General features: G+C 31.6%; 1 protein-coding gene across 2 annotated transcripts in view; it reads left to right on the plus strand.

The window, feature by feature from the left end:
* Nucleotides 1–17,132, plus strand: part of HGF (hepatocyte growth factor) — an 88,102-nt gene extending 70,970 nt beyond the window's left edge. For both annotated transcript variants that reach the window (XM_079150558.1, XM_079150559.1), the window contains 7 exons: nucleotides 4,189–4,227; nucleotides 5,426–5,522; nucleotides 8,569–8,643; nucleotides 9,591–9,737; nucleotides 10,232–10,338; nucleotides 10,462–10,607; nucleotides 13,364–17,132. In XM_079150558.1, coding sequence (XP_079006684.1) covers nucleotides 4,189–4,227; nucleotides 5,426–5,522; nucleotides 8,569–8,643; nucleotides 9,591–9,737; nucleotides 10,232–10,338; nucleotides 10,462–10,607; nucleotides 13,364–13,540 — 788 coding nt within the window. In that variant the 3' untranslated portion in view covers nucleotides 13,541–17,132. The remainder of the gene's footprint in view (nucleotides 1–4,188; nucleotides 4,228–5,425; nucleotides 5,523–8,568; nucleotides 8,644–9,590; nucleotides 9,738–10,231; nucleotides 10,339–10,461; nucleotides 10,608–13,363) is intronic.
* The last annotated feature ends 209 nt before the right edge of the window (nucleotides 17,133–17,341 follow it).

A 17,341-nucleotide genomic window follows, 5' to 3' on the forward strand; every position in this document is an offset into this window, starting at 1 on the left:
CTACTAACATTTGGGTTTGGATAATTCTTTATCCTAGGAGTCTCTTTTGTGTACCATAGGAGGTTTAATAGTGCCCTAGCCTTTGCCCATTAGATGCCAGTAGCAACATCCTCCCCTCCCTTGGCCCCACCACTAATCATAACAATAAAAATATCTCCAGACATTGCCAATGTTCCCTCCTCTCCAGGGGGTAGGCAAAATGACCCCCATTGAACTACACTGATTTTATTAATATGTATTCTTCATAATAATAAATAATGAAACACCTTATATATTTGCGAATAAATGGTATTTCCTGTTATATTGCATTTCCTCAGCTATAACCAGAACCTTTCAGATTAATTAGTGTTTTCCTAATGTTCTGCCTCTTTTTCCATGTTAGGGTTTGCATAGATCCTCAAAATATTCTGCTGGGGAAGATGTGTTCCAAGTTCTAACACTAAAATAGACAAAGAAACAAAAAAACAAACCTACCTCTCCAGAGAATATCATATGAGAAAACTATTTTGCAGAATTAAAGGATTATTTTTTTCTTTTTGTGGTCCTAGGGCTTGAATCCAGGGCCCCAGAATGATAGGCAAACACCCTACTATTGAGCAACATCCCAGCTCAGCTAAATACCAGTTGCACCACAAGGTGCCTTTCTGTGATGTCTCTATGACTAGGAATAATGGAGACTCATAGAGGGTAGAGTGATTGAGGAAGAATGAAAAACTAATCTGCCTTCTAAAACAGGTTATATTGCTTTCCTAACTGAATTTCTAATTATGCAAATCAGCACATATGTATTGTTAGGTGTAAAATGCTCTCAGAGCCCTGTGATTGGTTTATAAACTTAACTAAGAGAGACTGCATTCTAATAATTTTAAAGGTTCCAAAAGCTTTTCTCAACCAGCATTTTAAAACTAAAAGGCACTAATGTGCTGTTGAAAGACTTCAGGGTGCTGTATTTGATTAAGTGCTATTGCAGATAACTCATTTTTATTTCAAAGTATAATGAACATTAATTTCAATAAATATTTTTGCACTGTCATTTTTTCAATTAGTATTTATAGGTAGGATTTATTTACATTTTCTCTCTGGTGAAAGGCTAATGAAATTTATCTTTAGAGGATTTGAGTTCTTATTATTTATTTAACCTCAGAGACTGTGTTAATCATTTTCACACTGTACATTTCTTTCACAAAACATGTAAAGGTTTTATTCATTTTCTTTAAAAATACTTATAATGCTTAACATATATTTTTAAGCTTATCGAATATGCAAAAATAAAATGAACAAATGCTTATATGTTTGTTTACACATACACACACACACACACTTTCGTATATCTTAGCAAAATCATAAGCATTTATGACAGAGAATGTAGTGGTTAAGAATTTCAATTCAGATTACCTGAGTAAGATTCCCAGTTCTATCTTGGGCAAATTACTTAACCACTTATGACTCATTCTGTATTTAAAAATGTGCAATAAAAGCACCTATCTCATTGGGCTATTGTGAATAGCATCTATTGCATAGTAAGCACTTAAAAACTTAATTTCTTTTTTTATTATTCATTTGTTTATAATTTTAAGTGAACTACTATTGTATACAAAGTTCTATAAAAATTTTATGCATACAAAAACATGTACACACAGTTTCTTAATCTCAAATGTTTTATAGCATAGAAGAAAAATATTTATATAAACAATTGCAAGGCAATACAATCATGTAGTAAATATATATTAGTATATAAAAAGAGAATGAGCTTCATTGTCTCCCTGGAGAAACAGGTAATGTTCATAAAGTTTTGAATGAGAGTTGAAACTTTAAGAATATACTGAAAGAAAGCTTTATGGTTTTCATAAGTGTGCAAATTTAATTCTGAGGCACAAAGATGAATGTACACACACACACACACACCTGCTCTTATCATAGATATGTTTTCCTTTATCAAATTTCAGTTGAACTAGTAAAAATTGGATTTATATCACATATATTGTTCTGACATGAGTGATGCAGTAGAGAGTATGGGGAAAGTAAACAAGGAGGAGTGAGGACAGTATTTGAAAGAAATGAAAAAGGCCTGGAGATCAGCGTCGCAAAGTTTTGCTCCAAATGTACGCCAGAAGAACCTGTGGTGTTTCTTAAAAACTCAGAAGCCTAGAATCTCCAGAAATCTGGTTTTAAATGGTATTACAGTTTTTCTGAAGTGTGAGAAATATTGTATTATCAATAGTTTTATTATTATTAACTTTAATATTTATTATTTTTTATTATAAAACTATTAATTGTTAAACACCAAAACTGTAATATCTGCAAAAGCTTAAAACTTTAAATATTTTAGTAAGATACAATAATGAATTTATCACTTTGCTGACATATTAACCTGAATCCTTAAACACAGAAGACTTCATAGCCCATGAAGGATAGAATGAGTAGTTTAATCTTTCTTATTACAACATAAAGAGTAAATACCTAGTTATTAAAAAAATTTAACTAATTGACTTGAGTGAAAAAGCCAACATCCTTGATACTCTAATATATTCTGCCTCAATCCTACCTTGTATTACAAACTGAAACACTGACCTCAGCTGACTCTACAACAACCTTCCCCCAGGATAAGGAAAAGGAAAGCAAAGTAATGAAATTCATGTTTGCCTTTACCTTTATTCATTTAGATCTGCTATAAACATTGATGTGGCTGCATCACTGTAGTGTACTGATTTTAAGTCCTTTGGGTATAGACCAAGGAGTGGGATAGCTGGGTCAAATGGTGGTTCCATTCCAAGTTTTCTAAGGAATCTCCATACTGCTTTCCAGAGTGGCTGTACCAATTTGCAACCCCACCAGCAATGTATGAATGTACCGTACCCCCCACATCCTCGCCAACACCTATTGTTGCTTGTATTCTTGATAATAGACATTCTAATTGGGGTGAGATGAAATCTTAGGGTAGTTTGATTTGCCTTTCTCTTATTACTAGAGATGTTGAACATTTGTTCATTTGTCTGTTGACTGCTTGTAGATCTTCTTCTGTGAAGTATCTGCTCAGTTCCTTAGCCCATTTATTGATTTGTATTCTTGGTGTAAAGTTTTTTTGAGTTCTTTATAAATTCTGGAGATTAGTGCTCTATCTGAAGTGTGTGTGGCAAAGATTTGGAAAATGAACATAAATAAAAACTGTTTAGCATGAATTAATTCCCTTGAGTATCCTAATAAATAGCAATCAAATTTGCATCTCTTCCAAAGGAATTCATGTACCATTATTGTTTTGTTGCAGGTTTATTTGAGTTCAGGGCATTTATAGAAATTAACAACCAGTTGGGTATAGATGGTGCCTGACTGAACTCTGTGCCATCAGTTCTGAACAGTTAGACATTAAGTTTTAGGAAATGTCTTGTGCTTCATTCATTATTCACAAGTATTTCCCAAATCCTAGCATCTTCTAAGCTTTTCTTTTTTCAGCAATTAAACCCCAATAGAGAGACCATGAAGGAGGAGTAAATTCTGAGGATTTAGGTAGAATTAATAAGGTGTAGTTTCCTGTGTTTTCTTTTTCTCATACTTTTTAAAAACTAACATCTGGAAAAAACAATCTTTGGAATATGCTAACAACAAAACATTTTTTATTATTTCACTTTCCAAGAGTGACACAGATTTCTATCTTCTGGAATTTTCTGCAGAGACTTGTTAAACATGTATAGTTTCAATTATTCTCAACCCCCAATTTTTTTCTGAAAGCAGTTTTTAGGAAAAAAATTAAATAGCTTAAAATTACACTAAAAACAAAATGTTCTAACTATCTAAAAGACTCAACAGCAGTAATGAACAGTAATCCTATTAATGGAAAGTCCACTGGGTACAATATTGAGCATCTTGGTAGAATGAGGCAGCTCTCTGAAGTTAGCAGTATAATTTAATCTGCCAAGGGTCATCCAATTACACACCTGATAGTCTCCACAATCATAAAATAGAGGACTTTTCTCATGTTAAGTACTACCAATAGTCTCATACACACAAAATTGTCTGATAAAAGTGATATAAAATTGCTCAGTAAGATATTACATTTTATCTTTTATTAAAATGTCAAGGATTTTGGTAAATTCTCCATTTCATCAAAACTTGGATTTTAATATATAGCTTTGGTTTTACACAGAGAAACATATATGATTTATGTATGTTTCTAAATATTTATATTTACAGGTGAAGGGGACACCACACCTACCATAGTCAATTTAGACCGTAAGTACCTTTCAAAATATAAAGTATAAATCTGAGTTTCTGTGTATCACAAATGATGTTGTTATTTTCTTATAAAAACATCTTATTACTATAACAACTTCCATTATAAAAATAAGTCAATCTGTTTGTTTTATTTTTAAATATGTATTTTCCTACGTGTGGGTGTAAGATAGTCAAAGGCAACTGCATTCTAAATATGAAATTCAACTCTGTCAGAAAATTTCCAAGATATTCCATATGACTTTGAAAAGAGGACTTATGTCTACTTTTAATTTGGGGCACAATGTATCTAATGGATCAGTTTTATAAACCCCACCCTCCAGATGAAGTCAGGGTGCTAAAGTCAGAAAAAATGAAATCAGGGACTGGAAAGTTATTCAGTGCCTCTGTTCTGCTCTCTTAAAAGCTTTGTGCAGGGGACATCATCTAAGAAGCTCAGTTAATCCTCAAAATGAGAATCCGTGGAAGCTACTTGCCTTTGATTTTCACATACTTTTTGAACGAGAAGAAGTTACTCAAGTGTTTTGTTTTAAAAGACCGCTTGCTGTGGCCCAGGCAAGGAAGCCAATGGAAATCTATTCTAGACCATGGATAGAGTACAAAGGATAAGACAAGGAACATAGAGGAGGGTTAGGCAAACGTTTACTCCAAAGAATTCTGAATTATGTCATTGACATAATGATTTGGATATAAGAATGCCATTTGGATATAATTTCAATAAATGTAATGTTGGTAACATGTTTCAAAATAGCTCTACATTCTCCCTGTACCGATTCATAATAACCAAATATGGTTTTGTTTTGTTTTCAATCAACCTATGGATTGCTACTGACATTTAGAAATAACCACTGCAAATAACATATTTTTCATTTTATGTTGAGGTTGGCGAGGGGAATACTTTTGTGTTGGGCTTGAAAAACTTGTTCTTGGTGCATGGCTAGCACAGCCATTGTCACTATGATGACAGTCCTGTTTGCCTTGAGTTGACTAGTTTTTTGGCACTCAAGAAAAAAGATGAGGATGGCAAACGTTAGGGACTTGATTCTGAACTTTGGTCTTGTAATACTCTTTTTCCAAAATGTCCTGATACAATTACAGTAGATACGTTTATCTAGGTATCATTGCACTTAAAAAAACCAACAGTCATCGATTATTTTAAAATATTATATTAAAATGTTATATTTGCTCCTGTTTTCAGATCCTGTAATATCCTGTGCTAAAACAAAACAATTGAGAGTTGTAAACGGGATTCCAACGCGAACAAATGTAGGATGGATGGTTAGTTTGAAATACAGGTAATTATTAACAGACACAAATCATATATATTCAATTGATTTGCAGAGTCAGATTCTCAGCAGTATGGTCACATGTGGTCATGAAGATTGTACCCTCCACAGGGGACTTAGCCAGGGAGGTCAATGAATGGTCTTATCATATGTTTGCCAAACTATAAGAACTGGATCTTGTAATTTTATTCATTGATTTATTATTTTAATTTTTAAAAATCAGAGCTAGCCTTCTTAAATTTGTTCACAAAATTTCCATATATGCAGCCAATGTCCCTGATTCCAAGTGACAGTTTAGTTTTGATTAAAGACAACCACAAGAACTTATAAAACCTTAATATCACCATAGTGATTATAATACATGTGTTGCTAATCTTCTACTATTGAATATTATGACTTTATTTTCTAACGTGTATATATAATCATCTCAGAAATTTTTGTTTTTATTTTTTACTTTGTTATTGAAATGAAAAGTGATATTTTTAAAATTTGAGAATATTTTATTATGAGAAAAATTAACAAACTTTTAAATAGTTGAATAGTCTCGATTTTATAATAATTGGTGTGGCTAAAGAATTTTAAATATGCTTAGTTCTCAATGCTTTTAAATATCAATGACATGATCTATATAGATTCATTTTGTGGGCTGGGGAGATAGCTTAGTCGGTAGAGTGCTTGCCTTGCAAGCACAAGGCCCTGGGTTCGATCCCCAGCACCACAATAAATAAATAAATAAATAAATAAATAAATAAATAAATAAATAATAAAAAAAATAGATTCATTTTGCAAGTTATCTCATAATAGAAAAATAAGCTTAGTTATTGTGCCACAAGAATATATAATAGGGGTGTGGAGTGACAGAAGAATGGAGGAACATTAGATTATGTAGAAGAAAATGAGAGGGAGGCAGGTTATGAAAAATGGTGGCATGAGACAGACATCATTACCCTATGTACAAGTATGGTTACACGAATGGTTTGAATCTACATTGTGCACAACCATAGAAAGGAAATGATGCACCCCATTTGTGTACAATGAATCAAAATGCAGCCTGTAAAAAATAAAAAAAAAAATTAAACAAAACAAAACAAAATTAAGACCATGAAAGGTCTATCCAACTAATAGAAACTATTGGTTGTCATTTCATTTTTCCATAAACACTATTTCCCTACTTCTAGGGAAGTCACTATGAAATTCCATTGCAAACAATTCTGCCATAACACTCCCAGTGCCTAAAAAAAATTATATGTTGAAAATATGAATTAACTTAAAGTCTCATCTTACATCTTTCTGTGTCCTCTTTGCATTAGTCCGTGTAGTTCTTAGAATGCTAAGATACCTGTTTCCATCTGAATTTCATGCAGCTCCCCCAAAATGTACCTGAATCCCAGCTACACTTTTTCCCAGTGTTTGAGACATGCTACGTTTCTCCCTCCAAGCCTTCAAGCACTTTTTCCTACTGCTTGTTGTGGTCTTTCTCCTTCTGAAAATTTCTCCTCATTCTGCAGATCTCAACTTGAATATCTCCACTTTCATGGAAACTTGCCTTCACCCCTGGCCTCCTGGAGTAGAGCAAGCATATTTAGAGATAGAGAATAGAGACAACCTGAAACTGAAGTCCTTCTATGAAAAAATCAATTCTTGGCAAGAGTGGGGTTTATGTCCTTTGACTTCAGGTCACCACAGCATTGTAGGAAATGGCCTAAAGACGTTTTTAGTATATCCTCTTAAGGACTAACTCATGAGACTTAATGTTTATGGATGTAATTATGATGTAGCTGTCCTAGGCTTGTAGTACTGAAATAGAATTATGACGCTAAATAGAATAGGAAGGTGCTTGAGTATTATGAAGATTTTATAAACACCAAAATTTTCGAAGTGTTTAATTTTCTTTATTATAGAAAAATGTTCTTTATTATACAATTTAAACTAAATTTGGAGATTTAATTTTATCATAAAAAAATGTTCTAAGATTCCAAATATCTTAATTAAATTAGTGATTCTTTGTTAACTCATAACCCCTGAGAAAAAATACATATACTTTGGACTGATTTTTATCAACTGGAAAATATACAAGGAGACTCTTCTAGTAATACCCCTCTTAGAGGCTGCAAGTGAAACCGTTTGAATTTAAAGTAATATAAACTTTTAGAATTTTTTTTTCTTTTAAGTCCAAGTTCTTAATAACACCAGCTGTTTAGTTATTCTTCCAAAATATGTATTGAGAGGAACAGAAATTAAAACTCAACATATACTCTTGTCCTCCTGTGTGGTAAAGGCCATAAATTACTGTGGTCTTACTCTGGAAATGTTCTAGTATTATCCTCTGAAGCACTGAACATCTGTACTCTTAAAAAATGTGAATTGTGAAAAGTTGTACTTTCCCCATGTTTCTGCCAAAAAGAATGAATCTAAGATTTTATATATTGGCAAATAAATGTACTCATGCTTATTCTTTACAAACATTTTGCAGTTTCCTAGATGGTTTGTTTTGCAGAATTAATTTCCTCTTACAAATTAAATATTATATGGATGGTCTTATACTGAACAATTTGTTCAAACACTGTAATATTTTAGCCTATTAACACTAGGTAATGGTAGGGGAAGAAGTAGTGTAAAAATGACAAATATTACTACCACTGGATTTTTTTTTCAGGGTTCTAAGAAAACCTCCAGTTTGTATTTTTCATAATCAAATTCTGAATCTAAAACAGGTCCACGTGTTTTCATTCTAATCATTCTGTATGGAGCACATAATTTCTCTCACAAGGATAGATACATGTACACATAGATGTATGTGTTGGTTCTTTAAACCATAAAATTGATTTAATGAGATTGTAATTACATCATGAAAACAAAATTGTTGATGCTGCAATCCCCAAATATCATCCTTCAGATAAAAGAACTGCTAGTCATTTTATTCCAGTTGGGTTAATGTCTATGCTTTCCTCTCCAGTGCATTTATTTTTAACAAACGAAGAAACAGGTTTTACATTAACTAGCAGGCATTCTTTCTGCACAGACGTTACTTGTTTCTCTTTCCTCTTTCTCACAGAAATAAACATATCTGCGGAGGATCATTGATAAAGGAAAGTTGGGTTCTTACTGCAAGACAATGTTTCCCTGCTAGGTAAAGTGTATTTTACATCAGTATTTGTTCTGAGAATATAAAAATATGTATGCTTTCTGCTTAGCTTTCAAGTTTAGAGTGTGTTTTTATTTTACAGAGATGCTACAACATGGGGTGAACATATTCATTCTTTTTTAATCTAACGAACAAAACTTTGGCTTCACTGATATTTTTGTATGCAACGCTACGTTCAGTTTACATCTTTTCATGATCAGCAGAACTCTCACTTGGGAAAATATTTACTTGAATTATGTAAATCAGTAATATCCCAACCTCCCAACTGCTTTTGGTATTTCTAGATAGAAATTCTTTTTCTTTCTAAATTATCAACAAACCTTTCTCAGTTCTCACTTTCTCTCATGTATACAGCCAAACTTAGAATCATCCTGGGAATAATTTCAATGAAAATTAGCCTAAAGAAAAGATCAAGAATGAATAAAAAAAATTTAAAAAATAAAGATAAGGAGACAGCATTTGTAAGCTTCCCCAAATTATGATTCCCCAAAATATAAGCTTCATATCAAATTCACTTTGTTTTTTTTTTTGTTTGAAACTTCAACCCTTATAAATAAACCGAATGCATACACAGCTCAGATAAAGCAAAAATTTCAGTAAAATTAAAATTCATGTAAAGAACTTTGAGAATTTTTGACAAGTGACTTGCTCTGTAATAAGTATATAAAAATATTTTTTTAAAAAGTCATTTAGAATTCCAGCAATTTAATAAAAGTTCTACTTATTCAAGCTTGTAGTATTCAGAATCTTCTATAATAAATATGTTGTTCCTTATTATACTTTGAGTCACATTTTAAACTTGTTTATCTACTCTTTTAAGTTAAATATATATATATATATAAAACTATATATACTATTTATATATGTTATATATGCTATTATACAATTTGGAGTTATATTTTATATGAATTATATTTTATATTTTTACTTAGAAATAAAGACTTGAAGGATTATGAAGCTTGGCTTGGAGTTCATGATGTCCATGGAAGAGGAGATGAGAAACGCAAACAGGTTTTAAATGTTTCCCAGCTCGTATATGGACCTGAAGGATCAGATCTGGTTTTATTGAAGCTTGCTAGGTTAGTTCCTTTGGAAGATTTTGTATTTTTAACTGAGACTAGAATTGTTGAAACATTTTTCTTCAGTTGTGTGACTATTCTTCCTCTGTTGTGTGGATTTATTATTTCCCATGTCATGTGTCATATATATGTAGATATGTGTGTGTGTGACTACTTGCAGAATTTTCAAACATGAATATATAGAGTTGGCTCATAGTCTGGTCAGTGTATTTTGAAACTGAAGGTTAGTGAGCAGTTATTTGTTAATTTTAAAATAAAAATAATGATTTTTTAAACAAATGAAGTGACCATTTATTCTTAAATACAGCAAGAAAATTACTCTTTACTATCTACTTCAAATTTTTTCATTATAGGCAGTCTTCTGATTTTAAATAAACAATATTTAATTTCCCAAGCCTTAGCCTAAATAGTACATTGTACGTGAACACCACATTTTAAATGCTAATGTGTTGAATCCAGTTGATAGTACTTGCCATTATATTTTCTCTTTTCAGGCCTGCTATCTTGGATGATTTTGTTAGTACGATTGATTTACCTAATTATGGATGCACAATTCCTGAAAAGACCACTTGCAGTGTTTATGGCTGGGGCTACACTGGATGTAAGCTACTTTTTAAAAGATGAGGCAATATCATATTTATTTTATCTATAAAATTTTGTATTTACTTCTTTTTCTCACCTTTACCCTATGCTCATTAGCTATATATTTTTTGCACTATTCCAGTGATCAACTCTGATGGTCTATTACGGGTAGCACATCTCTATATTATGGGAAATGAGAAATGCAGTCAGCATCACCAAGGGAAGGTAACTCTGAATGAATCTGAAATATGTGCCGGGGCTGAAAAGATTGGATCAGGACCATGCGAGGTAAAATGGAAGTTCTTTAATAGAGAATATATGATTGATAGCATAGTTTCTTACATGCTTTATGTTTGTTTATTTTCTGCAAAGCAAATAATTGAAAACCAACCTGTTTGAGGAGTAAGGAACTGCAAAGGATAGCCATGTATTATTTTTACACATTTCTGTTCATTAAACAGTAAGACAACCCATGCTTCATTTACAGCAAACTGATGACATTTGCCTCTCAAAATGATAATAAATGAATACAGCGAGAAGGCTATGGGAAAACTGCAGAGAGTGGAAGTATCCAAATCTGTTTGATACAACTTACATTTTTGTCATGTTTTTCTCAATTTAGCTGATCCTCCCAAATTCTCCCTAAATGAACCCCATTAATATTAAGAGATACATTCCTGGTTTAAACTTTAAATATGTTTGGGGGTAGACTGTGTGTGCTGTGTGTGGGAGTGTGTGTGTGTGTGGGAGTGTGTGTGTGTGTGTGTGTGTAAACAAATTCCTTAAAAAAAAAACTAAAGGTCAAAGTTTATGAGTTTAAGAGCTTGGACATTTTCATTTGTTAGGCAACTGTTCTTTCAACTTGGCAGGATTCCTATCCCAATTTTACATAGACAAGCTGTTATACTGCTATTTTAGATGTATTTTGAATGTGAGAGGCATGTTCTTCAACCTCAGAGCTGTGGCATTGTGGGATACTCTGCACTAGAGCACAAAATGAGTTCAATGATAGTGAAATGCACAGGGATATATAAAAAAATGTACAACCTTGGTATGGGATATACACATGTATTGAAATTCATGTATTGTATGCCTTGCTCTGAGATTTTATACCTAAAAAGAAGATGTTTACTAAGTTAAAGAGATTTTTAGAACTTCTTTGAAGTGATATGGTTAGAAACAGACCATGTGCTTGCTTATAAACAATTTCAAAGTTGGTGTCTTTCCAGCAAATGAGTATTACTGCGCTATCACAAGGAACAAATTATAAAAAGGGAACATCTAAAATAAATATGTTTTTTAAAAAAAAGCTTTAATAATTCTATGAGCTCTAAAGTTTTCAGCTAGGTGTAATTTTACATACACCTAGAAAGCCAGGTACTTTTCACAACCTATTGCCATTCCCACGGATGACTTGACAGCTGCTCTTCAGATATAGCCTTCAGTGTGATTTCTCATCTATACAGTCTTCATTTCCTTACTTTGACATTAAGCCTTTATTCCATATTGGCTATTTTTAGCCTTATTGATAAGACTTGCTTTTAAATATTTGCTACTACTTTAAAATAAATTTATCCTCCAGAATGTCTATGTATATGTATAGGTGTATGTATATGTACATATAAATATATCTATAGTTGAATTTAAAAGAAGGTAATTTAACCACTGAAAGAACTTTGAAAGAAGAATCTCTGAAATTTTATGTTATCAACAGTATCTCATCAACAGTGTTTCCAAGAGTTATTAGGAATCACTAGTTCCTTTCTTTAGAAATCAATTTTATTGCCTTGAAGACACAGTTTATAGAAAGTCTCTTAGAATAAGTCTTTTCTATACTATTTGACATTTTACTTCTTCAATTTTCCCCATCACAGAATACTGATGGCTCTCTTTTCACCTGTATTGCACAACTACATTTTGCAGTGATTTAGTTTTATCTCACTCCATCACATTTATAGTAAAATTAAGATAGTTTTGAACCCTTTTTTCTATATAAAGATGCCCAGTCATTGCATTCTTGGGAAACTGCATGGTAAACAAAGGTGATGGAGCACAGTTATAATGATTATATATAAGAATATATGTAGATATATATAAGTGGATATATATACAACTATGTATGTATATAACTATATACGAATATGTATTTATAGAAACATACCCATATCAATCTATCAATCTATATTCATTTCATCTATATTTGATACAATAATATTGCCATATAAGAAATGCCATGAAATCATGCAAAACCATCTAGAAAGTTGGTATAAAATATAAATATGTTAACTACTAATTGCAATTGTAACTGGAGGGATACTACTTGCCTGGAAAGACAACTTACAAATAATAAATATGATTATTTTATCAACTCTAAGCTTTTTATTTACCTTGTTAAGATCATCTAGGGACAAGTTGGAAGAAGGAAGAAAAAGTTAGAAATAAGAGAAATATTAATATAATTGAAGCATTAAAATCATATGATTACAAGAGGGTTTCACGTATATAAGTATTTTTACACATTTTCCAAACTTTCTATGTTGAAAGAAGATTTGCATTATCAGAAGATCAAAATAAATATAAAATTGACCTTATTAAATAAATGGTCATTTGTTTTTCTGCATTTAACAAAGAAAAGAAAACTTCAAAGAAAGAGTGAATATTCTGGAAAAATCAAATCAAGTCATTGTGTGTGTGTGTGTGTGTGTGTTTGTGTTCACTGTGCTGGGGATGGTACCCAAGACTTCACACATGCTAAGCAAGCTCTCTGTTACTGACCTGTACCCAGCCTGTGTGAGTCATGCTAAAGTGATTATAGCATGTGACAGAATACTTTGAATTTTATAATCTTACATGGTTATTCAACAGAAAGACAAGCAGTTATCCAACACGCCAATTTTTATCTATTCCTATTCCAGTTTCAGTTATTCCCTTTTACTTGTTTATATGCCCTAGAGTTGCAAATCAGCATAGAATTATGTAAATAAATTGTATTTTTAAAAATTTCTTAAATAATACTTTGTTGTTGTGACATGTGTTCTTCCTAGGGTGATTATGGTGGACCACTGGTTTGTGAACAACACAAGATGAGAATGGTTCTTGGTGTCATTGTTCCTGGTCGTGGATGTGCCATCCCAAATCGTCCTGGTATATTTGTCCGAGTAGCTTATTATGCAAAGTGGATACACAAAATAATTTTAACGTATAAAGTACCACAGTCATAGCTGAAATATGTCTGAAGCGTCCATCAATATATGTTGATTTTTACAAGATTTCAGAGAACGTGGAATGAAAATGTTCCCTAAAATAATCCTAAAACAACTACTTGAGTGTCATGTTTGTTAAGATACTCATTAATATATATGGGTGTTTTCTGTTGTTCTGTTTGTCAGTGTTACTTTTTAAATGTTGAAGTGAATTAAGGTACATGCAAGTGCAGTAACATATCTCCTGAAGATACTTGAATGGATTACAAGTGCACAGGTTTAATTGCTGGATGATAAAGGATTTAATAGGAAAGTTCAATTAATCTCTCTACGCTGCTTTCCAAGGTTAGTTTCATAATGATAAATAAACCATAAGTTAAAAATTATCTTAACCTCATCCTAACAATTTATACCTTATGTTCTTAAATTGTAACTCTATATAAAATTATATTACCTTTCATATGCCATATATTGGAATTCATTCATTTCTCCTCTCTGTGTATCCTACCAAGCTAGTACACAAACACCCTTTTATAAAAACACATACCCATTACACATGTCAGGATACACATGTGCCATGCACTACAGCTTAAGTAGTGGTATATCTAGTATAACCCCTAAATATTGGAGGGATATCCACAATTTTTAATAATGTAGACATTTCTAAAGATCAGTAGAAATTTAAGGCAAGGTACAAGATAGAAGTGACTAGCCTCTGTACATAAACTACAGATGACTTCTACTGACAGGCATTTAAAGTGAGATCAGGACCTGCAGTTACAAAATGCTTAATCTAGATGTTTACATATATTTATTATCCTAGTAATTTCATGTAGTTTCTAACTATTAAAGTGGGGACAGAAATAGGTATATTTGTATATGTCTTTCCTCCAAATTTTGGGCCACTTATTTATGTAAGATATTTGTAGGCCTATTTTCCTAAAACATAGCCTAGTTTCTCAAATTCATATCTGATTGAAGAAATTTAAGTGTCTTGGTCACTAAAATTGTATTTAAATAGGTTAATTCCAAGAATTGTCACTGTAGTTGAATTCTAACTCATTCTCCTTGAATATTTAAAAATTATTTAAGAGGAAAACTTCCATATGTCCCTTAAGTTTTCCTAATAGCTCTTAATTAAATCATGCATTAAACTGTATATTTGAGGAAAAAGGAAAATACTTTCCTCAAACTGGTAACTTTTTAGCTCACTAAATTTTTATTCAGGTAAGGAAAAACAATATATAAAAAGTAAGGAAAGGAACTAGTTTGTCTAAACTTTTATATTCAACTATATTTTAACAAGTGGAGTTGGATCTGCTGAATCAGATAATCTATCCAGAGACCTTCACTTTATCTTATTTCATTTTACATACCCCTTTCCTAGTGCCATAGGAAATATTCACTTAAATTTTGTATTCTGTATGATAAAAGCCAAATTATCATATTTATTATTCTATTTCCATGACTAGCTAACAAATCACACATTTGTCAAGAAATGGGATAACAAAGATTCATAAAATAGGCTCTGAATTTTCACAAAATCCCCCTGTATTTAAACAGGAATAATTAAAAATAATTATTTTTTGAATGTTTGAAGCCAGTATTCCCATTTCTCTAATTTGGTTCTTTAAATCATTTTTTATGAAGGCCAAGGATTGAAACAATGCCCTAAAAGTTCTCTAGTATATGCTTCAATCTGAAGTAAAATGATTTTAAATGTATTGGAGAGCTCGGTCCACAGAGTACAGGGGTAGCAAATTCAAAAATGCTTATAAACATTGTGAAAAAAGTATATATAAAGAATATAGAGAGGATAAGTGCTGGTATTAAGAAACGGTGGAAGCAAAGAAAGAGCCAACTAGATGCCAGTCCACATCATCCTGAGTGTTTTTTCTTTCCCTTATTTAATATACCATTTTAATAAAGACATAAAAATTTCAAGCCATATTGTCAAAATATTAGAGTACTTTTCATAGTTTCTTCTTGCTGAACTGGCTAAAAATTGTCATATACTAATCATATTGGTAAAACCTTGAAACACTTGCTATAACTTAAAATACTTACATTTTAAACTATTTTTTTTTCATGTCTTTTCCTGTAATTTTCCACACAAAGAGAGGTAGGAATTACCTAGATACAAGATGCAGCTAACTTTTTAGAGATTCTGTATTCAGTGTTTTCCATTTCATCAAAGGGTAAAAATAACATTAATAAGTCATTAAACATGGTATACAAAGCGATTCTCTCTTTGGAAGTTTCCTTTGGATAGAAGGAAATGGATGGCATTGACAATGAAAATCAGGTGAACAGGACCCATGTTATTTTAGGTGGTAGGACAGGGGCAACCATCTCCTTATTCTCTGGTGAAAGATGCTATTTACTGTGTGTTTTTCTCTGAATAAAATATAAGAGAGAATGGTAAAATCAGTTTATCCAGAAATCCATTTTATTCTGCATCATGGACAAAAAGTCCTTTTAAATTAAAAAAGTTTTCAATGCTATTTTTGTTTTGGCTGTGTGAGTAATGGTTATATGCTGTTTTATTTGTAGACATTTTCTTATGTCTACCAGGAATAGAAATGTAAAATTAAAATATTTGTCATAATGCCTCTGCCGTGCAGAAGGGATGATATGCCTTTTGTATACTTCTTTAATTTTATTGTAAAATGTATAATGACTTTTACCTCTTTGCTGTGGGCAGGTCCTCAGTAAAATGGTTTATATCGAGTCAATCTGTAGTATTAACAGGCTCTTGCTTGCCATCTAAGTGTCTCAAACTACGGGAAAGGCGAGACAGTAGAAGGCAAGAAAAATAACAATAATGGCATGTGATAGCAAAATTGTATTTCACTTATTCCTGTGAATATTTCTTGTTGGTACCAATGGTACTGTACAAAGTGAATGTTATAGCCACAGCATTCTCTTGAAAAGAACACTGTCAAGAAGTAGGAAATTGCTGTCAGGTATTTTTTTCTTTCCAAATATTTTTCTTTAAAAAGAAATACTAGCTTTTACAACATAGAGATAATCAGGTAAAGAGTTTTAATAAGCTGTCATAATAAAAAGCCTTAGGTTGATTTACCAAGGTTCAAAAAATGACTGCTTTCAATTATTGTGTCTCATAGAAAAAGTAATTTGAAAAATGAAATTAATTTGTATAAGCAGATATATTTATCTTTGTAAAATAATTTTTGATGAAATACTTTCCATGACTAAGTCCAAAAAATTATCTTCAATATTCAACTTATTCAACTGAGTTTAGAACCAAGAATTTACTAATTAAAAAAAAAAACAATTAAAATTTTGTGGACCCTGTAACTCTTGACATTGTAACTTTAAGTAGGTTCATTTCCATTTGCACAGAAAGTTTCTATCTTTAGGAAACTGAAAATGGAATACTGTGGATATTATGATTGTTTGTCTTGTGTGTAAATAGGAAACTGATAAGCTGCCTATTGAGTGGTATAGCTGAATGCTTACCCAAAAAAAGGGAACACTGTGGTTATGACTTGTATTATAAAGTTTCTGTAGTTAATAAAGTTGTTATTTTTATAACCATGATTATATTATTATTCTTAATAATAATAAAATATTTTATCAAAATGCTTCCCTTCTCTTTTATAATTTTATGCAGACATTTTTGCATCCGTCCTAGGACTTTAATGTCCAAAACAACAATAACATTTACTTAAATGACAGAAATTACATATACTTTGTTGCAAGAAACGTGTAAGTTGTTTACAGAACTAAGAGAAGAAATCTATTCTATTCCAGCTCTATCCATAGTGATATCAGTGGTCTTCAATAAACAATTTC

The sequence above is a fragment of the Sciurus vulgaris genome (genome assembly GCF_902686455.1).
Source record: "Sciurus vulgaris genome assembly, chromosome: 8".
NCBI classification, from domain to species: Eukaryota; Metazoa; Chordata; class Mammalia; order Rodentia; family Sciuridae; genus Sciurus; species Sciurus vulgaris.